This window comes from Lithobates pipiens, unplaced genomic scaffold (genome assembly GCF_037356315.1).
Source record: "Lithobates pipiens isolate NorthernLeopardFrog02 unplaced genomic scaffold, aLitPip1_a1.2 Scaffold_27, whole genome shotgun sequence".
In the NCBI taxonomy this organism is placed as follows: domain Eukaryota; kingdom Metazoa; phylum Chordata; class Amphibia; order Anura; family Ranidae; genus Lithobates; species Lithobates pipiens.
The window spans coordinates 3,132,421-3,158,556 of NW_027507788.1; the positions used below are offsets into that span (position 1 = coordinate 3,132,421).

The 26,136-nt window shown below is 44.9% G+C and overlaps 1 protein-coding gene across 2 annotated transcripts; it reads left to right on the forward strand.

The window, feature by feature from the left end:
• On the forward strand, positions 1-26,136 carry EMC1 (ER membrane protein complex subunit 1; the record flags this gene model as incomplete). 2 transcript variants are annotated; one of them, XM_077456303.1, is given in 21 exon segments in its annotated part: positions 1-45; positions 522-612; positions 2,224-2,352; positions 3,320-3,446; positions 3,522-3,671; positions 5,485-5,655; positions 6,426-6,497; positions 6,626-6,676; positions 8,381-8,503; positions 8,593-8,689; positions 9,751-9,867; positions 15,567-15,766; positions 16,193-16,342; positions 16,446-16,607; positions 17,378-17,497; positions 17,583-17,720; positions 19,107-19,280; positions 19,371-19,581; positions 19,985-20,069; positions 20,162-20,291; positions 23,117-26,136. In XM_077456303.1, coding segments are annotated over 21 exon segments (2,723 nt in total), but the record flags the coding sequence as incomplete, so codon positions are not given.

The window sequence follows — 26,136 nt, forward strand, 5'->3', positions numbered from 1 at the left end:
ACACGTCTGAAGGTGCGATCGATGCTCTGCTGATGTATGGTCAAGGTCAGTACGGCATTCCTGTCACCATCTACTTTGAGGTCTACACACACACGATATCAGTGAGGAGGGGGGGATGAGGAGAGGGGGATGTGCCATCAGGACGATTGATGTGATTTTATTCGTAGACCTAGAAGGGTTGTCATCGCTGAAATGCTTTAAGCTTTGCATTGCTGACCCCCCAACAGGCAGATCTGACCGATTTTTTTTTTTTTTTTTTTTTTCTCTTCTGTCTTTTACTAGCTGCATGCTTGTTGTGGGCCGGGGGCTTAAAATATTGAAGCCAGGTAACTGGCATTTTCCAGTGTCACTGTTGTCTGTTCTGCATTTGCACTAAAACCCCCCCCCCCCCCCCCCCCCATCCTCCTCATTTCAATCACATAGAGGGGGGGGGGGGTGTTTTGTAGTTTACGAAGGTTAGTTGGGGAAGGGAGAGCCGTTGCTATCAGTAGATTGGTTTATTGTGTCTATTATTTCCTCAGATGCCATCACTCTGTCGGGTGGCCGGGTGCTCCGCTCCTGGGAGACCAATGTTGGAGGACTGAATTGGGAAGCTCTTCTAGAACCCGGCAGGTAAGGAGCCTTATAAACGGAGACGTAGCCGCAGCCAGACACAGGGGGGCATTTGGAGGGTCAGTCCTCCCGACTGTTTTAGCAGTAGGCGGAGTCTGGAGCTGTCACCCTCCAAGCTTCTCATATTTCTGTCTCCTTGGCGGTCTCTGGGCTCAGTTCCTAGTCTACCTTTTTTTTTAGCTCTTTCTGCTATAAAGGTCCAGCAGGGATGGGGGGCGGGGACTGCGGCAGGTGGGTGGAGCTGGGAACTCGGCGCAGAGATCTAGAAGAGACAGTGATGTCCGTTTTGGGAAGTTCCCTTTTTTAACTGACCAGATTTTTATTAAAATGCAAATTTTACTTTTAATGGGTTGATCCTTCCAAAGCGTAGAGAGTATGGGGGCTGCCAATGCGTCCTTCTGGAAATGCTACTTTCCTGGCTGTTATGCTGCATCTTTGTCTTCGTTTCTCTGAGTGTTTTGGTCTCGGCCAAGTATGCAGACCCAGGAAAGTCCTTATCTGCTTATTGTTCTGGATAGGAGACTCAAGGTATTTGAATCCAAAGGGTTAATAAAAGAACCAGGTAATCAGCATTTTCAGAAGGTCAGCAATGACTGCCTATATATCTCTCTCAGTACAGGTTTCCTTTAAAAATATAGAGAGCCAGGTGTGCATGCAGGAATCCACGCCGCAGTTTTTCATTCGTTGTTCTGTGACTTCTGGCTGCTTTGTTGCTTTTGGGCTTGGAGGGTTACTATTATTATTATTATTATTATTATTATTATTATTATTATTATTATTCAGGATTTATATAGAGCCAACCGTTTACGCAGCACTTACAATACAATACAAGGGGGTCGCAGTTACAATACAATAAAATACAAGAGGGTCCTGCTCAGAAGAGCTTACAATTTTTAATTGGGTGGGTCAAGTGGTACAAAAGGTTTATAACTGTGGGGGATGAGCTGATGGAATGATAAAAAATTCGTTGGAGGCGTCATAGGCTTCCCCGGAGAGAGGAGTATTTGGGGATCGCCTATAGACAGCCAGAGTAGGAGATGGCTGGACATATTGAGGTAGAGAGTTCCAGAGGATGGGAGAGGCTCTGGAGTTGAGCATGGGAGGAGGAGACGAGGGAGTTTGGGTGATATTTGGAGACAAGATTGGTGACGTAGCTCAGGACAGGGTTGTGAATAGCTTTGTATGTTGTAGCTAGTATTTTGAATCAAATTTGCTGGGAAATCGGAAGCCAGTAGAGGGATTGGCAAAGAGGGGTGGCACACACTGAGCGGTTGGTAAGGTAGATGAGTCAGACAGCAGCATTCAAGATAGATTGAACAAGAGGAGTTTGGGGGGGGGGGGTGCTCTGAGGGGTGGGGTTGGAGGGTTGCGCTCTGAGGGGTAGCATGGGGGGGGGTTGCGCTCGGAGTGGTAGCATTGAAGGGGGGGGGGGGGGGGGGTGTTGCGCTCGGAGTGGTAGCATTGAAGGGGGGGGGGGGGGGGGTTGCGATTGGAGGATTAAGATTTGTGTAATCTGTACAAATTTGCTAGACAATATGGCTGCTTCCATCTCCCCCTTTTTTTTTTTTTTTTTTTTTTTTTTTAATAATCATTATTGATGCCTTCCTCCAGTGTTCAGGCTGTGGGGTTTTCTGGAACCCAGGATGTAGCACGATACGTGGCGGTGCTGAAGAACTCTATTCTGTCCCTGCATTACCTATCCAATGGGCACCAAAAATGGTCTGAAGTCCTCCCGGACAGGTAAGAACTTAGCAGCGGGCCTGCCGACTATAAAGAATCAGCTGAATCCTTTTCGGCCAAGGAAGCCGCCATCTTGGCCTCTGTTTGACCTGCAACTGCCATGATGCTGCACCACATATCCGTTATGTCTCCAACCATTTTGATGGTTTGACAGAGAAAAAGCAAATGTGACAGTTTGGCATTCCCATAATGCTTTGAAACCGTTAAATCGATGGGTTTAGTTCCAATTGAAGACCGCTCATTTAAGCTGCGCTTTACTGGTGCTATGCGGGTAGAAGCGGAGAGCTTTTAACCCCATAGAAGGGATTAATGAGGAGTTAAAAGCGCCCAAAAAAAAGAACTGCTGACGATGTGCTTTGGCAGCGCTGCCCATTTTTTTTTTTAATGGCGGGCGGTTTAGGAGCGCTGTATACACGGCTCCCGCACTGCCCCAAAGACTGCTTGCAGGACTTTTTCTAACTTCCTGCAAGCGCACCGCCCCGGTGTGAAAGCACATTCAGGAGGCGCTTTACAGGCGCTAATTTTAGCGCTAAAACGTGTGAGTGGGTCTAAAGTAACTGTCCCAAAAAAATGTAACCTTAGAACGCAGTTGTATCTGTAAAGGAGTGATTGCTGGCATCTCCCTCCACATGCATTGCCGGACGCGGCTCCAGAGAAGCGCAGTCACTGCTTGAAGTTTCCTCTGAAATCAACATTTCAGAATTGTGGATCTCTCATGTACTGCGCTGTTTGGTGGTTCCTCCTGCCAACTTCCATGTCACTTCCTGTTCTGTAGTCATAAGGGGGTCTGTGGGAAAGGGCGGGAAGTCAAGGTATAGGGTAGCCTGTGATCTCTCCCATATCAGGGTGCTCTTGCACCAGAGCTTACCCAGGATGGACTCTGCAGTGGGATAGTGGACTACCGGGAGACAATTTCCCTTTATCCTGAATAGGCCGGTGACCCTGTCTGTATGATTTGTTCTTCTAGTGGAACGGTCCAGTACCAGCTGCTTCACTCCTCCTACAAAGGTCTGGTCCATGTGGTTGGGATCGTCCCCGGTGATCACATCCGGATCCTGACATTCGGCCTGGAGGACGGCTCCATCACAAAGCAGGTTGGCTGGAAATCGGTGTTGCTGCAGATAAAAGGGAGGAGTCTTGTCATTTCCTGACTGTTCATGTTGTTGCAGGTCGATGTTCTCACCCCTTGGCTTCATACTCTACGTGGAACCTGCGGGGTGGTCGCAGACAGCGTCCTGATCTGTGCCGACACCGCAGCCGCCTCACTCCACACACTCCCTCTAGTGACTGGTGAGGAGACTACACAGCATCGCCTGCAGGTCAGTTATTCCATCTGTATGTTCTTATAGCTCTGACATATACCAGTGCGCTGTACAGAGGACACAGAACCATTCACATCAGTCTCTGTACCAGAGGAGCTTGCACTCTAATGTCCACTCCCCTACAGTCACACACTTATTATTATTATTATTATTATTATTATTGTACCTTTTTTATATAGCTCTGCCATATACTACAGTGCTGTACAGAGATCACTGAGCCATTCACATCAGTCTCTGTACCAGAGGAGCTTACACTCTAATGTTCCCTCCCCCACAGTCACACATGAGTATTATACATTTATATAGCACTGACATATACCGCAGTGCTGTACATTGGTCTCTGTTTTTAGTAAAGTTTGTACACCCAGCTTGCTCTGTATGGGCACTTAGGGCAGGGTAGCCATGCCAGTCTCGGAATAGTTCATCTTGCAGTGATGTCATACATTGTTATTTCTCTGTTAAAGTGGTAGTAAACCCTACCCTCTGTTTTTAGATAAGACCATTTTTGTAATTAGCGAGACAACATAAAACTATATAGCTAGGTGCCATTATGAAAAAATGTGTCCTTACTGTATAATCCGTGATGTTTGCATTTCGTTTGTCAGTGTCTAACTCAGCGCCATCTCGGATGTGGTTTATCCTAGTTCTTTTCAATTTGTATTTCCGCCCACACTTCGCGCTGCGCTGTAATCCCGCGCATGCGCAATACGTGCACAATATTCAAGCCTCGTATTCATTTCCGGTTTCTATGGAAACGAGTAAAGGTTTCTCATAGCCAACGGAGGTGTGCTGCCAACTACTGTCGCCCCATCGCTTAGTGTGGGGGACAGTATTGGACAGCCCACATCACACGGAAAATCTCTCTGCGCTTGCAAGGTTTGACAATGCCAATAAAACCTCCTTACTAATTACTTTTAAAAGCATAGATCAAACTTTCTTAAAAATTTATATATATATCAATATATCACTATATATATATATATATATATATATATATATATATATATATATATATATATATATATATATATATATATATATATATATATATATATATATATATATATACATACACACACACAAACACTCTTATATATATTCAATAAGAAGCAGACATATACATATACACAAACATATATATATTTTTATTTACATTACCAATATAAATTTTTTTACATGAAAAAAAAATGACACAACACATTTAAAATATTTAAAAAAAAGTTTTATTAAAGATTAAATACATGTGTAAATAACAAACAAAAAGCAGGACATTTAATGTAAGATTAGATAAAAAGAAATACTGTACTGTGCAGTGTCTGTATTTGGAAGTAAGCTTTCTCAGAATCAGAAATCCACACACGCCGTCAATCTCCTGGAGCACGTGACAGAGGAGTCACGTGATAATCCAGATCCTCTGATAAAATAAACATGAGCAGTCCTCGCGGGATGTCGGGGCTGACGTCTACAACAGGAAATGACGCAGCCCCGACAGACACAAGAATAATTCCGGCCGGGCTCGGGCTGCCGGATTTTTCGGGCATTACTGCGCATGCGCGGTGACGTAAGCAGTGAGACATATACTGATTGTACAGGAAGGAAGCAGGTAGGAAAAAAATGATGAACGAAAATGAGTTTTGGATGAATGGATGGCAATATTAATGAAAAGTGAAATTTTAGGGTTTACTTCCACTTTAATTGTTTTTAGTTTGAATTGCTGTTTATTCTGATCTCCTGGTGTGTGTGTGTGTGTTGTGTTTTTTTATTATTATTATTTTTTTTGCATCATTCTTATTTTCTTTCTGTATCTCAGTCCCTGGGAGTGGAAGTGGCCGATGACATCACAGAGCTCGGTATAACTACAGCTCCTCTCAGTGTGCCCGGCCCGACGCTGGCCCAATTCTTCCTGCAGATCTCTCCTCGACGTTTTCTGTTGATGCAATACCGAGATGGCGCCCTGACACCATTGCGTGACTTCTCTCATGTAAACGCTTATTTTCTTATATATAATATAGTTATTTTTTTATTGTTTTTTGATTGGTACCTTGTCCATCCAAGGCACAGTGACAATATTTGTATAAATCCACTCCAGACTGTTCTCGCCTCCCCAGCGCTCCCCCATCATGTCTTTCTATGTGGCCACCACTAAGGATGAACTCCAGTTGTGTTCGCAAACTGCACATGCAGAGCCCGCCAGGAATTCGGCACTGCACAGCACAGCGCTAATCACAGGCAGTGAGACATTTCCCAATCTCTACAGCTGCGGATCGGGACAATGGGGGTTATTTAAGGAAAATCCACTTTGCACTGCAAGTGCACTTGGAAGTTGCAGTCGCTGTAGATCCGAGGGGGACATGCGAGGAAAATAAAAAAACAGCATTTTAACTTGCACATGATTGGATGATAAAATCAGCAGAGCTTCCACTCATTTCATAGCGACTGCACTTGCTCCGGCGCTGTTAGTGGCCTGAGCCGTGGTGACATCACTCCCGCGCGTGCGAGCTGGAGTCCTCTGTTTCCTGCACGATACGCCGGACCTTCACTGCGCATGCGCCGCTGACATCAGCAGCTGCATGCGAGGTGAAGTATCTCCTAAACCGTAGAGGATTAGGAGATATTCACTTTAATTATAGACTTGCCTGTAGGTAAAAAATGACCAAGCGGACTATACAACCGCTTTATTGTAGCATTTATTCCCATTCTTTATGGCAGCTTATCTTTGTCATTTATTTTATTGTTTTCTCACAATTCCAGGTGTCTCTGGCGACCTTCGCATCCACAGGGGATAAGTCGGTGGCGGCGGTGATGCAGTGCAAGACAGACGTGGTCAGTGCGTTGTGTGCTGAATGTTGGTCCTTGTTTGTCTGTCTGGGAACTCTTCACTTTTTGTCTTATTGTTTTATTTTGAGTTTATAACTTTTAATGTTCACATTGTGCTTTGTGTGTCTCTGAAGCAGAAACCGACCCCGGAGTCCGAGGCCACTGCTGGGCTCAGCTGCTCGGAGGTAGGTTCACATACTATAGATGATCTCACATTTTCCATGTACACAAAACCTAAGTAACTCATCGACTTAACCACTTCAGCTCCCCCCCCCCCCCCATATGACCAGGTAATTTTTGGCGATGCTGCACTGCGTTACTTTACTGACAATTGCGCAGTCGTATGACGCTGTAATCAAATTAAATTGATGTCTTTTTTTTTTCCCCCCACAAATAATGCTTTCTTTTGGTATTTGATCACCTCCTGCGGCTTTTATTTTTGGCGCTATAAACAAAAATTTGTTTTACTTTCTGCTATAAAACTAAAAATGGGAAAAAAATCTAATTTTAATCAGTTTGAGCCAATATGTATTCTGCTACATAATTTTGGTTAAAAAATAAATAAATCCCTATAAGCGTATATTGATTGGTTTGCGCAAAAGTTATAGCGTCTACAAACTATGGGATAGATTTATTTATTACTAGTAATGGCAGTGATTTTTAGCGGGACTGCAACATTGCGAGAGACAAATCTGACACTAAGGGACACTTTTTGGGGACCAGTGACACCAATACTTTGATCAGGGGTGGGTGTGTTACTTTGGGGGAAGACAGATCCGTGTTCCTGCTTAGCAGAAATGCAAGATCTCCATCTACCCCTCTGACAGAAAGGTAATCTGCCTAGTTTACATAGGCAGACCGTTGTTCTGTCTGTTTCGGTAAAGATTGGCGGGCCTGCGGATTGGCTCTCGCTGTGTGTCCAATTACAGTGGGAGCGGGTCGCCGGCGGCACGCATGCACACTCCCGACCTGAAAAAACAAAAAATTACATCTGGGTATGTGGTTTTGCGCTGAAGGGCCACCCTACCACAGTGTATGTGCATGGGGTGGTCCGGAAGCAGTTAGAACAGAACTTCACCCAAAAAAAGGAAGCCCACCCCCCAGTTGGAGTGGGGAGCGGGTACCTAATTTTGGCTGGTACCTGCTTCCACATCACTTAGGTTCGCCCCCCCCCCCCCCTCTTCTTTGCCCACAACCTTCTGTGACACATCACAGGTCCCAGGAGGCTGCGGGACCGTTCACATGGCACAGTGTGAAGCCGCAAGGAGTCACAGCTGGCTACCCACAGTTCACATGCTGGCACCGGGGACCCAAAGAACCAGCCCGGGTGAGGGTGGCCCTGGATCCTGTTTCTGTTTTAATAAAGGTCAACAGTTAAAGTTTTTGTAGCTGATGACTTTTAATTTTTGGAAACCTGGCTGAAGCTCCTCTTTTAAGTCTGACGACAGAGTGTGTTTCCGGATCCTCCCTCCTCTGTCTAGGCTCTCTACTTTTCATAAATCCATGCCCACATTACCTCTTGTCCCATTACCCCCAACTGCACGATTACCCTCCCTATTCCTTCTACAACCCCCCCCCCCCACCCCCACCTTAGTTCCTCCTATACCTGCCCTAACCCACATCGCCTCCCAAGTGGTGGTGTTAGATGTAGGACAAAACTTTACAGCAGACTTTTGTCTGACTCCCAGAAACATTTAACGAATGCGACTCCTGTTGTTCTTTGCATGGGGTGTACAATTTGTTACATAACATGTCAATGTATAGAATGCTATGTGCACAACTCTACTCTATACCCGTGTCCTGCTTGTCTGCAAAAGTAAAACATTTAAAATAAAAAATACAGAAAATCCCATCACGAAAACCTCAGTGAATTTGTTCCTTTGTTGCAGGAGGCGGCGTCCTGTCCCGGGCAGACGTTTAGCATCAGTCTGTACATGGCAGACAGCGGGCGGAGACTTTTGGACACCACCATGACCTTCACGTTGGAGCAGAGCTGTGTGAGGCCGGACGCTGTGAGTGAAGATCTGTGCTCCTTAATCATCTTGGGCCCTCTGTCATCGGCCTCTCTGCTTACTGTGCTTTTTGTTTTTTTGTTTTTTAGTTGTATCTACAGCTGTTCCTGAAGAAAGACGACTCGGTGGGCTATCGGGCGCTTGTGCAGACTGAGGACAACCAGCTGACGTTCCTGCATCAACCAGGTGCCCGCCAACTCCAAATGAAGCAAAAAGGAAGTTCTGGAAAGCCGCACTCCAGAATATAGCCTTTATTGTAAAAAAAAAAAAAAAAAATACAAGCCACAGCAGAAAATGGGACAGACAATCAGACGCGTTTCACACAAGTGCTTAGTCTTAGCCGCCCGCCAACTCCAGACTGGAGATTATTATTATTATTATTATTATTATTATTATTGCAAAATTTAGATGCACATTGGTTGCAAATCTAGCTGCCTCGAATGTAGCCATGTCTGAGATTTTTGGTGTATTTGCAACCTCTGGGCCTGAAATCCTGGGCAAGCCAACCTAGAGAGATTTGCAGAAGACTCTGACAGATTTACTTCTGTAGAGGATTCAGATTTGCAATATGAACAGATGCAAAGATTAGGAAGAGGTCAGCTGAGGAAGTAATTGGAAAGGAAGCGGCACATTTACCATAAATCTGTCTCGCTGCACCAGTTTAGCACGGCCTTAATAAAGTGCCTTGCTTCAAAAATCTCCTCTCTGTGTTCTCTTTTGAAAGCTAAACTTTGACAACCATCATCTATGGAATACCCTTGAAAGGGTTAGTATCTAGTTTCCTGATGCGTGTGTTTAATTCAGTCTTTCTTCAATAGCTTAAAGGGTAAGTTGACCTTAAAGATGGCGAACCTTGACACCCCAGTTGTTTTGGAACTACATTTCCCATGATGCTCATGCACTTTGCAGTGTAGTTGATCATCATGGGAAGGGTCGTTTCAAAACATCTGGGGTTCCAAGGTTCCTAGATGATGCTTAATGGTTCCCCCCCCCCCCCGCTAGCAAATGGGGCGGGGCTCTATCTGATTTGCTGCAGCTTCTAATGCACATGGTGAGAAGCTCACAGTGTGCGGTGAAATCAGAGTAAGCCAGTCTAGTAGAGGAGCCGCTACACCTGTGCAAGACTGAAGGGGAGGCGGAGTTCATTTTTATTTGTACTTTCCTTTTTATTATTAATTTTTCTAATGAATTTATTCTCCTCCTTTTTTTCCTTTTTTGTTTCCCTGTTCCTTCCATTCCTCTTCCAGGAAAGATCTTGTGGCAGAGAGAAGAGTCTCTGGCAGATGTGGTGACAATAGAAATGGTGGACTTGCCTCTCACGGGGGCTCAGGCTGAGCTAGAGGGGGAGTTTGGCAAGAAAGCCGGTATGTGGTGTGAGGTTGGGGTGGGGGGGGGGGGGGGGAGAGAATGGGGAGATCTCGCTGTCTGCACGCACACGCTACTCTGTATTTTTTTTGTTTTTTTTTATTAGTTTTGTTTTGTTTTTTGTTTTTAACGCTTTTTTCCTTTTGCTTTCTCTGCTGCCTGGATCCAGCTATACAAGGTAACCCTGAGACGCGTCTGTTGTCTTATTGCTTGCATTCATCAGAGAATTTGTATATGAATGTATGTTATATGTATGGGTCAGTTCCTTCCCATCAGCCCACAGATAGGACAGTTGAAGAAGTCTTCTACAGTTAGAGGGAGTCCACCTAAAAAAAAAAAAAAATTATTAAAAGCCAGCAGCTAAAAAATACTGCATCTGCTGACTTTTTTAATAAATGGACACTTACCTGTCCCGGGGTCCAGCGATATCGGCAGCCGTGCAATTACTCGGTTCTCGGCTGCCGCCGCCGCCATTCTCATTGAAAAGACAAAACGAGTGTGGGACTTGAAATGAGGCAGGCTCAAAAACAATGTAAGAGTAGAAATGTTATTATTAATTATACTGTATATACTCGAGTATAAGCAGAGATTTTCAGCCCCTTTTTTTAGGCTGAAAGTGCCCCCCTCGGCTTATACTCGAGTCATGCAAATCAGGTAGGCAGACGGCGACCATTCCACTATTCAAAAGCCGCGCCTCCCTGTCTGTGATAGGCAGAACACTCAATTTCCCAGCAGTCAGTGTTCCGCCTATCACAGACATCCGCTTATTCTCATACTACGGACGAGGATGAGAGGATGTCCGTGATAGGCGGAACACTGACTGCTGGGAAATTGAGTGTTCTGCCTATCACAGACGGAGGCGCGGCTTTTGAACAGTGGAATGGCCGCCGTCTGTCAGACGAGGAGGAGAGGTGCGGCATGGTACACCGAGGCTGCAGATTGGCACAGGTAGGCTGCGATGGACACAGGGAGGGACGGGACACAGGGAGGGACACAGGGAGGTATGCAGCTGCAGATGGGCATTGTTGACCCTCTTTTCCACTCTTTTAAGCTGTAACAGTAGCTGCTGCATGTCTCACCCTCGGCTTATACACGAGTCAATAAGTTTTCCCAGTTTTTTTGTGGTAAATTAGGGGCCTCGGCTTATATTCGGATCGACCTATACTCGAGTATATACGGTACATGAATGTCAGGGAGCATTTCTAAGTGACCAATGAGTGTTCAATACATGTACAGACATGACATCCGAGTAAACATGATATAGAACTTAATAGTCATAACAGGGAAAAAGATTTATACAAATTTCAAAGAAATAGTACAGTAATAATATACAATAGAATTCATAAAAATGTTGTAACAAATGATGGAAATGTGAGGGATTGCTTCCTCAATAGCTCGACGCGTTTCGTCGGTTGACAGACTCATCGGGAGCGAATGTATAATGTCTGTAAAGAATGAATAATAAGATTAAAAAGCCCATAGTATAAGAAATATTATATATGAATACATTTTATATAGAAAAAAAGATGGTCAAGTCCACAGAACTTACACCCCGTAGGAATGCCGAGCATGAGTGTGTCCCGGAGTGCATGGGTCGCCGCATCAAGCCTCCCCCGGGAGCTGAGGCGCAGAGAGTCCGCCCAGAGCACCCGGCCGACAATGAGAAGCCCCCAGCCAGCACACAAATAGAGTAACTGGAGTATTATACCGATAATGGCAAGTAGAATCTATAAGATAAATAGAAGGTATTTTTTTATGATGAACCTGGTAGCACTGCCGAGTACCAAAGAAATAAAATGCCTGGAGAAAAAAGTGAAAGAGTGACGTGACAGTGCACAGATGGAGCCATTGCAACAACCACCTAAAAGATGTGCAAAGAAAGTTACAAAGGAGTAAAGCAATACAAAGTGAAGGAAATGTATAGACCAAGAAAAATGAGGGATGGGCAAGTGACCCTATACAATCGTATTAAGTGATGACCGAAGAAGGTCAGCATGAGTATAATTAAAACAATGGTGAAAAAGAAGTATATAAAGAAACCATAGTGTGTGTATAAGTACCCCTAAATAGCGGATATCGAATCTATGCGTGATATGAGGCAGGCAGTGCAGACCGGTCATCTAGTAAGCTGTGAATGGAGACGCCCAAGCCGGCCAGCCAAATAGGTCAGACATGCGCCAACGTCACGCAAGCGTGATGACGAGCGGGAGCCGTCCGACCGCCAATGGTGCCGAAACTACACTCCCGCCAAACATCAGCTAGATGGACAATGCCATGGTAACCAAGCGGCACTCACTGAGGATGTCACTGGTGCGGCATGAGCGTGGCTTTGATACGCACAAGACTGGACGCCCCCCCATGTCACCTAGTCAAACCTGTGGGTGGCGTGGGGTGGCGTCTGTCGCGAATCGCAACTCCCGGGGAAAGCGAAGACAAGGGGCAACCAAAACAAAGCAGGCACGATGAACAGCATCCACTAGGGGTGAAAGAACTGCAGAACATAAATGTATGAAAAATAGGTCGCACATAGAAAAAATATATATATATATACGCATCACAATTGTGTATGATTGGTAAATACCATCTACAGGGTAGGACTCATGGAATAAAATCCCATCCGTCCCTGAGGAGAATCCTCATTGAGGGAATCGGGAAGTGAAGCGTTGCGGCTTCACTTCCCGGTTCCCTACTGCGCGTGCGCGAGTCGTCCTGCGCGTCGTAAGTGGTCCCCGCTATCTCCTGGAACCTGTGTGTTTCCCAGGAGACAGCGGGGGGGGGGGTGCAGGAAGGGGCGTGACTCCCACGGGAGTCTATTACCAGAAGTGGGGGGGGGGTGAGAAATCAGATTAGCAGAAGTTCCACTTTTGGGTGGAACTCCGCTTTAAGGAAACAGGCTAGATGGCACGAGCAGCAATAAATAAACAGAAATTCCAATCTTTTACCATTTTACTTAAAATATGAAGAGATGGACTTGGGGTACATGGGGGGGGGGGGGCTACCAGAGAAGAGAAAAGGGGCCACACAACAGCAAAAGACTGTCTGTGAATTTAGTCTGTGACCAAGGTCTGCCTATGTGGTGCTTGCTGAAGGGCCTTTCATGAGCATCAGAGGTTGGCGGGCCAGACTCTGTAATTGACAGGGTAGCGAGCGATCAAACACCGTCGATCGTTCAGTTCTCACAGCTCCCTGAGCTGAGAGCTGCTGACTGTCAGTCACGGCTCACTGCTCTGCCTCCCTCCTCCTCGCTCATTGGCATGTTGGGCTGTGGAGGGGGCGGGGGGTGGAGACCGGCTCAGGCTCTCAACAGCTCCCTTGGTGGCTGAGCCGGTTGTCGGTCCAGGGATCTAGGCGGAGCCTGACTCCTCCCATGGTCGTGATGACTCAGAGTCTGGAACGACTTCAGTGACGTCAGGAGAGAGTGGACTTTAGCCTACTCTCTACTGAAAACGGGTCACAGGAGTACAAAATTAACTTCACTCCTGTGATCCATAAGAGAAGTACAGCCAAACAAGCTTTATCTGTATTTATCCTTTTTTAATTACTTTTTTTTTTTTTTTTTTTTTCGCCTACATAAGCGAGGGTCACCGCTTCTGGTGGGCCAGTTCACTCCTGATGGGTGTCACTGGGGATAAGGCAGGCCATATATTATGCTGTTTTCATTCCTTCAACCATGGGTTAAAGAAAATTGCTTGACTACCCCATCAACACGGTCAGTGTTTGATGGGGGGAACCCCTCCTGCTCCCCTATATCAGAATATAATCACTGCTGCCGGCTTTAGCCAGTGGCAGTGATTGTACGAAAATAAACCATACAACTAGCCTATCTATCGATCTGACTTCAGTGCAACCAGCCTGCCTATAGATGGATCGCACTTTGTCAGGTTCCCTGCTGAGCCAGCCGAATTTCGATTCCTCTATGGATGACTTTAACCACTTGACCTTCAGAGAGGAAAAAAAATAAAAAATTCTCACACATAGAGCTTTTTTTTTTTTGGTGGTATTTGATCACCTCTGCATTCATTATTATTATTATTATTATTATTATAATTATTATTATTATTATATATTTTTTTTTTTTTTTTTTTTTGCACAATACAAAACAAAACAAACAAAAAAAAAACAAAACAGACCATTTTGAAAAAAAAAAAAACAATATATTTTTTACTTTCTGCTATAAAACATCCAAAAAAAGTGAAACAATCAAAAAAAATACTAATTTCTTTATCAATTTAGGCCATTATGTCTTCTACTACAAAAAACAAAAACCCCAATAAGCGTATATTGGTTGGTTTGCGCAAACATTATAGTGTCTACAAACAATGGGTGAGAAATAAAAAAAATAAAAAATAAAATATATATATATATATATATATATATATATATATATATATATATATATATATATATCCTTTTTATTTATTTATTTTTATTAATTTCTTTTTTATTACTAGCAATGGCAGCAACCGGTGACTTGTAGCGGGACTGCGATATTGTGGCGGACATCCTGACACTTTTTGGGTTTAGTGACACTAATACAGTGATCAGTGCTATATGCACTGTCGCTGTACTAATGACACTGGCTGGGAAGGGGTTAACATCAGGGACGATCAAAGGGTTAACTGTGTGCCTAGCCAGTGTTTTTCTACAGTGGGGGGGAGGTACTTTCACTAGGAGAAGACATGGAGCCATGTCACTACTTTGCAGACACTTGGGATCCATGCCTTCCCTCTTGCCAGAACGACAATCTGCCTTGTTTAGCTAGGCAGGCCGGCGTTCTGCCTCTCCGCTCGATGATTGGCGGGTGCTGGTGGACGTCAAGTCTGCGGTACCTGGCGGCACGCATGCGCATCCTCCTACCCGGCACAGCTGCAGCACTGTAGGCATTAAAAGACGCAGAGGCCAATAGAAGCTTGACGACTGTAGTAATCCTTCCCTCGTTTACTAAATAAGTGTGCTAATCAGAGAGCGATCGTGTCATTTCCTGTCCCTGTGACACTTTTTTTCATTGTGAAGGGAAGAAGAGGAACACAGGTGGCAATTAAAACATGACAGGGGTTATAACCACCGCTCTGTACAAAACGGTTTTGGCTGGAGTTGGGAAAAGGAAAGCAGTCCACATGAAGAGGCTTTACTGGGCAAGTCCGCTAAGAGACTCTCAATGAGCTTTTATAGGCTCCACTCATTGCCTCTAAGATCAGAAGAACACGGATACTTTTCTCTGGATTGACGTCTTATCTTTCATCGGACAAAAACAGCTGATAGCACACCGCAAAGTCCATCCTTTTGTAAAACTGGATTATTCCAGGACATCTGCAAGTACCCTGGCCTGGGACCTCCTCACCAACGCGTTTCACCCACACTTGAGAGAGCCCAGTGTGGAGAATAAGTGTCAGAGGAGGAAGTCCCAGGCGGAGCTACTTGCACTTGAATAATAACATTTTACAAGCATTGAACTTTTATAGTGTGTTGCTGGCTGTTTTGTTTTTCTGGATGAGACGGCAGTTTGGGGAGAGGACAAACCCCCCCCCTTTAGCATTTGCATCTGATCAGTCAAGGGAATGATCCACTACAGAGGTCTTTAGAGTCTCCTCTCATGTTCTAGTTTTTTTTTTTTTTTTTTTTTTAAGGAGACTTCTGTCTTTGAAAATGAACATCAAGTCTTGTGTGAAGACCCCCCTTTTCTCTCTTCCCTCTACAGATGGGCTCCTGGGGATGGTGCTGAAGCGTCTGTCCTCGCAGTTGATCTTGCTGCAGTCCTGGAGCGTCCACCTGTGGAAGATGTTCTGTGATGCCAGAAAGCCACGTAGCCAGATCCGCAGCGAGATCAATATCGACACGCTAGCCAGGGATGAGTTCAACCTGCAGAAGATGATGGTCCTGGTCACAGCCTCTGGCAAGGTGAGGGGGGGGAGGAGGTGGAGGAGTTGGTGACTTCTTGTTCTGTATTCACTGTGACCCTAGATAGGTGCTTTGGTATCCCCGCTCAGGCCGTTAGGGTCCTGTAGGATGGATGCCATTGAAACCGGTAAGGGTGTAGGCTGGGGATAGGTGCGCCTAGGCCCAGAGTTTGTATGCAAAGGGAGAGGAGGTTTCCCGGCTGTGGCACACCTTGCCCATCCATGTAGTAAACAGATAAAAGCGGCCTCAACTCAGTCCATCAAGGACACAACCCAACGTGTTTTGCCCCAACCTGGGGCTATCGGTGGTACCAAGTATAGCTTAGTGAATGGTAACCAGGAATCCTGCCTGCTTTAGGAAAACAGAGTAGCTTACATGCCATGTGAACTTTGCTGGTCTGATAGGCTGTCCATTGTCTGTCTGCAGCTCTTTGGCATTGAAAGCGGCACGGGAAGCATCTTGTGGAAGTTCTTCCTCCCCGGCGTTCGTCCAGGAGCCTCCTTTAATTTGCTTGTACAGAGGACAACGGCCCACTTCCCTTACCCCCCTCAGTGCACCCTGCTGGTGAAGGACAAGGTTGGTACTTGTTTATGACTGTAAATCCAGGCTGTATTATCGTGAACTGTTTATTTGAAGATGGAGAATTGTTCCTTTTTTTTTTTTTTTTTTTATGTTCTAGGAGACGGCGATGACCTCCCTTTACGTCTTCAACCCGATCTTTGGGAAACTAAGCCAGATGGCTCCTCCTCCTCTGCAGCGCCCCATTCTGCAGTCTTTGCTCCTCCCAGTTATGGACCACGACTACGCCAAAGTGCTTCTTTTATTGGATAGCCAGCACAAGGTGGGGCTGAGCCAGGGATACTCTTTTAATCTTACTTTATCATTGTAATCATACTACATAATCGTAAAGTAATTGTAAATGGTGTGGTGTGTAGTTGTGTGTGTGTGTGTGTGTGTGTGTGTGTGTGTGTGTGTGTTTGTTTGTTTTTTTTTTTTTTTTTTATTAAAATAATTTAACATGTCATACTTGCCTGCTCTGTGTAATGGTTTTGCTTCTCTTCCCCTGCTGGCACTCCTGCCCCCCTTTCCCTGCTGAGTGCCCTACAGGAAGGCGCTTGCCATGGGGGGGGGTTGGGGGCGGGGGCACTGGTGCTTGTTTGCTCCCGAGCCCCGCTCTATGTGTCCATTGACTTAATGTGTGGCATGGCCCTGCCCCCCACTTCTTCTTCTTCCTCACTGTCTGTGATGGGAAGCCTGACCCCCCCACACCACCCTGTGTTTACTGAAAGGGATCCTGGGAGATGTAGTTCAGAGGAAAGTGAGAACTGAGGGCCCAGCAACTGCCCCAGCAAGAATTTTACAAGCCTGCTGCTGTCATAGGGAGTAAATAAAAGCTTTTTCACCACGGATAATAGTAATCCTGGGACATTTTGGGAGTAAATTTGGGTCACGCCTGGACATACAGTTTACATATTTTGCAGACAGGGCTGAGCAGTCAGCCCCTCCCCATCTCCCCCCCTCCTTTTTTTTTTTTTTTTTTCTTCTTTCCCCCTATAATGTTTATCTGTCGCCCCCATTGATCTAACCCCCCCCCCCCCCCTGTTTCTCCAGGTCATTCCATTCCCGGCCACAAAGTATGTCCTGCAGCAGTTACAGGAGCTCTCCTCCACCGTCTTCTTCTTCCTAATCGACGCTGACAGAGGGAAACTGACTGGGCTGCGTCTGCACAAGGTGAAGAGTCGCACGTGATTGCTGCTTTTCTGCTCATTGTATTCTTCTTCTTCTTCTTCATGGCTGTAAATGTGCTCTTTTGCAGGATCTGAGCACAGAGGAGATGTGGGAGCTCATACTGCCTTCAGAACTTCAGAGGATCACCACTGTGAAGGGGAAACGTTCCAATGAGCACGTCCACTCGCAGGGGAGAGTCATGGGTGACCGAAGTGTCCTGTACAAGGTAAAGTCGCGATTCGTGTCGTAGACTGTCAACGCTGCACTAAAATCCCATATGATGTTATCATTTCTGGTCCTCATGAAATATGTCATCATTTGTTAAAAATACTCATAAAAATGATACTCGCAGGATTTGAGGAAGAAAAAGTTTATAGAACCAACAGTCACGCTAAACCAGGCATGATCAAGCAAAGTATTTCAGCCTTCACACACTTCTCCAAACGCTGACCCCATCCAGCAATGTGTAATTTGGGGTTTTCTGAGGTCATGCCCCCGTTTATCAGAGCCTGGCAGGTAGTACGCCAGCATAGGCTTAATGGTGTTCCCTGCACGCACCAATACAAAGTTTCCACCACCAGTTGCTAGGAGACTGGCAGCGCCCAGGGCCGCTGATGGGGTGGGGGTACAGCAGGGGATTAGGTGAGGTGGGACGAAAGATCAGTGCACTGTGTCTGTGCCTCTCCCTCCAGCAGCTGAAAGCCAGCTTCTCCCGCTGGCTTTCAGCTGCTGGAGGGAGAGACACAGACACAGTGCATCATTCTGTAATTGTCCTCCCATCCGGCTGCACCAATTTTATTTATTTTTTGATTGCCCCTGCGTGCCAGGGCTGCCTGCCCCTTGTCCCCCCACAGCACCGCCGGCTTCCTTTTTTTTTTGTCTGCTGCGGGCACATAGGTGGATGGAAAGTGGGAGAAGAAGCCGGTAAATATGTAAGTTACTGGCCCCTTCTTTTTCTGTAATGGACATTGAGCAATTGTTAGAGTTCGCTGCAGGTGTCCATTGATAACTGAGCATAGTAATCCTATGCTTCAGTTTATGAATGGAGAGGAGCCTCTGTCTCCTGTCTATTGATCTGTAGTGCAGCTGAGACTACAGAGAAAGGAACTGAGGACAAATTCCTCAAAGGTGGGATGTCAGGGGTCCAAACTGAATTTTTTTCAACCCCCCCATTCCCTCCCCCCACAGCATATTAAAAATGTAAAAAATAAATCTAAAATCATGGTGGTAGTGGCCCTGTCAGGTAGCCTGTACAGGGCCTTGTTATTTCTAATGGCAGCCCAGCATAACACCCTATTTTTATATTCTACAGAAATTTTTTATTTTTATTTTTTGAATTAAAATTTAAAGTATATTTCCCCCCCCAAAAAAATTACATTTGAATAACTGCTGTGCAAATACCGTGTGACATAAAAAAAATTGCAAAACCTACCAATTTATTCTTTAGAGCCTCTGCTTTTGGGGGTTCTAAGTAATTTTTCTAGCATAATATACTGATGGTTACATGTGAAGAAAAAATTGCCAGAAAAGGCCGGGTCTGGAGTGGATATTGGGCTTTCTTTGTAAGTAGCTGGTATTAATCATTGCATCTGCTTCCCCCCCCCCTTTTTAGTACCTGAACCCCAACTTGTTGGCACTTGTGACGGAGAGTACAGACACTCACCCTGATCGCTGCTTCATAGGAATCTATCTCATTGATGGCGTTACCGGACGCATCATTCACTCCTCCGTGCAGAGGAAAGCCAGAGGCCCCGTCAACATTGTCCACTCCGAGAACTGGGTGGTGGTAAGTCTGGAACGCCCTCTTCTCATCTCCATCCTGCTATATGCCCTTCTCCCATTGCTCCACTCGACCTTTCGTCTCTCTCTCTCGCAGTACCAGTACTGGAACAGCAAGGCGCGCCGGAACGAGCTGACCGTCTTAGAAATCTACGAAGGCACCGAGCAGTACAACAGCACCAACTTCAGCTCCCTGGATCGGCCGCACCTCCCGCACGTCCTGCAGCAGTCCTACATCTTCCCCTCCGCCATACGGGCCATGGAGGCGACCATCACTGAACGCGGCATAACCAGTCGCCATATCCTCAGTGAGTAGATGCTGATTTATTGTTTCAAAAGAAATTGTGAAAGATCAATTCTTCATTTATATCTGAAGCCAAAACTTTTTTTTTTTCCTTACATTTTGAAGAGTAAAGTTTGGTGCAAACCATTCTCAAGTTTTTTTGTTTGTTTTTTTTTTTTGTCTCCCTTTGGGGAGATTACTATTCATTTCTTGTCATAAACACACAGCAGGAAGTGAAATGTCTCCAAAGTGAAGGAAATCCCCTCTTGTCACCAGAACAAGTGTCCCCCATTAGATGATTTCACTTTTTTTTTTTTTCTCCTGTTTTGGTGACAATGGTAAAATATTGGATTTCCCATCACTTTCTGTCCTAGTGGCAGTGGTCACTGAGAAGAAGGCTGGCTTTAACATTTTATTTGTATCCACAGTTGGACTCCCAACTGGAGCGATCTTTTCCCTTCCCAAGGCCATACTGGACCCCCGCCGGCCGGAGTTCCCTACAGAATACACAAGGTTAGACCTGTGGGCAGTGGTTTATTAGATTGGTGTACCTAGAGAAAGCCACCATTTTTATATAAGGTGTCCTTTGCTTTTCTGTCTGACAGAGAAGAGAATTTGATCCCCTACACACCCGACATTCAGATTCACGCCGAGCGCTTTATCAATTACAACCAGACCGTGTCCCGGATGAAAGGAATCTACACTGCCCCATCGGGCCTGGAGTCCACATGCCTGGTGAGCAACCCATATCTGTCCATTGTTCCTGTACCTGCCCAATGTGAATCTTCCTACCAGCTCCTGTGGTGGTTATCCTTTTTACCAAGTTTGATTTTTTCCCTTCATGGTCCAGTGGCCATTCATTCAATGTGGCTTTCCCTATGGTTGTCCGTTCACCCAATCTGACTCTCTCTTCCTATGGTTGTCCGTTCACCCACTCTGACCCTTTTTATGATTGTCAATTCATTGAAGTAGAATAATAACATATTGAACCAGGCAGGGACCTTAGTGATGCAGGATTATTAACAGCTGGGAACATACAGGTTTATGTTCAAAGCATTACAAGATGCAGGTCTAATTTATACAGTTTCTTACAATACAAGCATATTGGGTACAACATGATTGGTTGCTAAGATCTACGTCAATGTAACTAACCATAAATCTGACACTTGTCATACAACCAGACCAACTTATTTATTCCCAGAATTCCTACATGTTTATTAAAATGATTTATAACATTTTTTTTGTCTTTGGCTTTACCCATTATAATACTTGTATAGAGACAATATGGCACCCAATCATGTTAAATCAAACCCTCCTTGTCCTGATAAGACTATACCAACCCAAGGATAACAGGTTATTGCTTTGGGAAAATGAACTTGCAATAACCCCACCTTTATGTGCTATATGTCCTACATTTTTTAAACTGTACAATCCTACATGTATGCATTCTATATTGGTTTCACAAAAAAGTACTGTATTATTTTCATTATACATAGAAATCAGTGTTGTTATCCAATGTTTTTTAATGAGGAAGTAAACTCTCCCACTCTGATGATTCTTTTCATTTAGTCCATTATAAGTAATTATCAAACTATAGCCACTGTAATCCAACCCAAATCACATATTACTTACTGTTTTAAAGCGGAAGTCCACCCTAAAGTGGACCTTCCGCTCATTGGAACCCTCCCCCCCCCCCTCCGGTGCCACAATTGGCACCTTTCAGGGGGGAGGGGGGTGCAGGTACCTGTACAGTACAGGTATCTGCACCCACTTCCGGCGTAGATTCTGCAGAATCGACGCCCCTTTCTGCAGAATCGACGCCCCTTTCTGCAGAATCGACGCCCCTTTCTGCAGAATCGACGCCCCTTTCTGCAGAATCGACGCCCCTTTCTGCAGAATCGACGCCCCTTTCTGCAGAATCGACGCCCCTTTCCGAAGGTTCCCCCGCTGCCTGCTGGGAAACACACAGATCCCAGAGACAGCGGGGACCATCCTTATTGCGCAGCGCAACTCGCGCATGCGCAATAGGGAACCGGGAAATGAAGCCGAAAGGCTCCACTTCCTGATTCCCATACCTAAGATTGCGGCGGCAGCACCCGAGAGACGGTCGAGAGATCGGCTTCGGGTGCCGACATCGCGGGCGCGCTGGGCGGGTAAGTGTCATTATTTTAAAAGTCAGCAGCTGCAGTATTTGTAGCTGCTGGCTTTAAAAAAAAAAAAAAAAAAAAACGGCGGACTCCCGCTTTAAAGAAACTGTAAAAAAAAAAAAAAAAAAAAAAAAAACTTGTTTCCAGGGGTTAGGCAGCACCATCTTAAGTATTGTTTTACGAGTCCGGAGTGGAGTGTATTTCCGCCCTTACTTCCTGTACTGTTAACCAAGCCTCCTTCTCAATCCAACATTTCTATGGCAACCCTGCTTCCCTGTTCATAGCTGACTTGTTTTTATTTCATAGTATTTACTTGTGCAGATTTATCTAGTGTTTGCTCGTTTCAGTCTTATCAGCTGATAAGACTGCAGTAATGCTGTCCGATGCCCTGGTTTACACTGCATGTGATGTCACATGGGGGGTGTACCAGGAGGAAGCTCTCAGCCTCCTGGGATTTCAGTGTTGTGTGCCGTAGGAAGTCCTGATAATAGATATACAAGTACACGGAGTGTGCCGTAAATCAGGGGAGATCTGGACGTCATTCTAAAGAACAAAAAGGATTACAACAATACTAAGCAAGTAAGGAGATATCTACAAGCCGTGTTCATTAGGGTTTTTTTATGCTGATTTACATGGGACAAAGTTGTGGGGGGAGAGTTTACAACCACTTTAATTTAGTTTGACAGGGTCAAAAAGGTCTGGTTGTGCCCTCATTAAAGTACATCACTTTACCATGTTCCACATAATTATTTTAAAACCACCAGTATAGGATTTTTTTTTTTTTTTTTTTTTTTTTATCACTTATTCTTGACAATGATTATTATCTTTTGAGGAATATTATCTTATCAGGCTGTAGTTCAACTGCTGTCAAAGTGTTTATCTTCTAGTTGGTGAACTTAAAAACGAAAAATGAACTATCCTAATACACTTTCACCCAGTAAACTTGTGACTGTCTTATAAAAAACTACCAGCAGGAAGCAGAGCGGTCATCTATAGTTCAACATTAAAAAATGAAGACTTTATATTTATGGAATAACATGGTATACATTAATAAAGATTAATAACTATTGCTTTACTATTGAAGAATAATCTTGATAAGACCACTACTATATAATAATATGAATAATAATTATATTGTCAATAAAACATATGCAAATTAATAATATATTGTTTAATATGAAATTCTACTACATCGTCCAATCTGACTCTCTTCCTATGGTTGTCCATTCACTCAATCCGACTCTTTCTATGGCTGCCCATTCATTCAGACTAACGCTCTACGTTCTATGGTTGTCCATTCATCCAATCACTCTTTTCTATGGTTGTCCATTTCGCCCAATCTGACTCTCTCTCTTCCTGCTGTTGTCCGTTCATCCAGGCTGACTCTCTCTCTATTTTATTTTTTCCCTGCAGGTTGTGGCCTACGGACTGGACATCTACCAGACTCGCGTCTACCCCTCCAAGCAATTCGATGTGCTGAAGGATGACTACGACTACATCCTCATCAGTGGCGTTCTCATCGGCCTCGTCTTTGCCACCATGATCACCAAAAGACTGGCTCAGGTCAAACTTCTGAACCGTGCCTGGCGATGAGACCACAGAAACTTAAAGGAGGGCTCCACCCAGTACCAATATTTTTTATTTTTTACTTTGCTTAATCACATGCCGGCTTCCTGTATCTCCTCATCATGGTGGCCCATCCACCCCGGGCTTCTGTAGTTCCTCACAAAACAAAAACCTTACCACTGAGGGGGTGCAAAATTTGCCACCGACAGCGCACAGGGTTTTTCCGAGAAGTCGGCAGGTGATTAAATCTTTTGGCAGCCCACCCAAAATATCAAATATTTTTGTGTTGTGTAGACCCCTTCTTTCTTCCATACAATCCTCTCTGATCATAGGGAAGATATGTAAGAGCTCAACGTATAGGGAAATACTTGAATGATTCTGCCGAGGTGTCACCTCTAATCTGGTCCACACTGCACTGGTTTTAGTGTTCTTTATGGTGTGTGTGTGTGTGGTTGTGGTTGTGGTTGTGGGGGGGGGGGCGGGGTATTCCTACAAAAGGAGATGTCTTAGGCCTTGTACACACGGGCGTCATTTTGCTTGGCTACAGCAGGCTTTTGCAAACCTTCTAATGAAGGCTTCAAAAAAGGATTCTTGCAGCTATCTTCGTTTCTTTAAATACTTCAATTTCCATCAATTCCCAGTCTTCCCACTCCATACTGTCATTGAGCCGCCTCTCGCAGCTACTCGTTTTCTCTGCGATCAGTCATTTTTTTTCTCTTTGTGTGTGTTTGGCGGGGGGGGGGGGGGCATGATTGGAAGGCCTGCCCGCAGTCACTGTACTGCTAGTCATGAGCATTCTATGAAAGAACAAATCTCTGGCATCCCTTTTAGATGTGCACCCCTGCTGCCACTGTGTACTGCAGACTTTAGCTCTGCAATCTACTGAATCAGTTGCTTGATATTACATTCTAATATGCAAGAGATGGTATTATATGTGTACGTTACACTAGCTTCAACCACACATTAATGTGACAACAGCTGCTAACAGATGTGAGCTGCGGTATTTCAAACTTGAATTTCAGAGTAATTTTAGCAATAAAGTGATTGTATATAAATATAATGTATTGACATCTGTGATGCTGATTGGATGTTTAATTTTGAAAGCCTAAAGGTTTAGCGCTGAGCAGTGCGGGGTGTACCAACATGGCCTCTGCCACCTTCCTACTGCTGGGTGTACCGACATGGCCTCTGCCACCTTCCTACTGCTGGGTGTACCGACATGGCCTTTGCCACCTTCCTACTGCTGGGTGTACCAACATGGCCTCTGCCACCTTCCAACTGCTGCCATCCAGCTTCTTTCAAAATGTAACATCCAAGCAGCATCACAGATGTCACTATACTATATTTATTTTATATAATTCATTGCTAAAATTACTGTGAAATTCAAAATGTAGCTGGGTGTAGTAAGATGTCCGCCACCACCTTTTTCTGACTGCAGGTGTTCTGTCAGATTAGAAAACCTGGTATCGCGGGAACGCATGTGCAGCTGATGGAACGTCACTTCCGTTACCTAATCTGATGGGTTCTCTATTCTAACAGAACATCGGCTCTACTGTCTTATTGCAATAACCAATCCCCTCCTGTTTCCCCCTGCAGTGCTGCCACCGTCTCCTATTTCTCCTGCTATAGTGCTGCAGGGGGATTGGTTCTTGCACATTCGCCCCTTCCATCTGCTGTCCAGGCCCCCCTGTGTGCCCCCCCCCCCCCCCCACCTATTCTCTCCTGCTGACAGCTGCTACAAGCACACAGGGGAATGGTTCAGGATGGAGAGCGGGGGAAGGGACCGGTAAATAAATCATTTATTGGCCCCTTCCTTTTCTGAATCAACACAGTAAGTGATTGGTACCAATCACTCCTTTTGGCCATTCATCACTGAAGCATAGCAAACTGTGTTTTACTATGCTTCAGTTTGTTAAAGAACAAGAAGCCTCCATAATGCTTCTAATTTATTCATCTGTGCAGCTGAGGCTGCAGAGAAAGGGACTGATAAATCTAGGTCCTCAGTCACTTCAGGTAGGCTGTATTGGGCCCTCCCCTCCTGTGATTTCTAACAGCCGCCCTGGCTGGGAGCGTGTGTTCTTGGCACATTTACATCTGCAGTGTAGTACGCAAATATGTGGCCGCTCTGCGCTGAGAGCCCACCTATTTGGGTACAGCCGGTGTGAAGGGGTTACACTTAGTAAGCAATTCAGAATTTACCACTTCACTGAGACATCCCTCTCCTCCCTCCACCTGTGTGAATGTCGTGTGAATGTCATGTGCTAGAACGGTATTCAGAATTTATGTTGAAATTTGCCCTTAATTTATGTAGTTCTGATTTTTTTTTTTTTTGTTTTTTGTTTTTTTTTGTTAAAGTGGAACTAAACTGTATCTAAGCCCCAGAAAACTGAAAACGTGATTTCTTAAGGGAAAAAATGTATTCAAAGTAAACCCCTCCCCATGTGTCTTTTTTTTTTTTATATTGAGGAATCACTTTGAAAAATACCCTCCCAGCATTTTTAGCGGTGGCCATCTTGAGTATGGGCAGATGATTGATGTAGCTTTGACTTGCCGAGAAAGATGAAGACTCCTGGGATGTGTGACGTCATTGTGGCCTAGGCCAGGAAGTAACTGAAGAATGTAAAAAAAAAAAAAAAAAAAAAAGTATAAAAGAAGCAAATGTAATTTCCCTTCCTACGTATTTCCTAATGGGAGCGGCAGAAGGATAATAAACGGGTAATGTGGATGAAGAGAGTTTTTAGTTCCTCTTTAATAATTGAAAAGTCTTTTTATGTTCAGTATTTATCATCCAGAAGTTGGATCATGTGACAGAGTTTCAGAATGACCTAATAATAAAGAAGAAACCAATAAAACGATTTAAAGGGCCA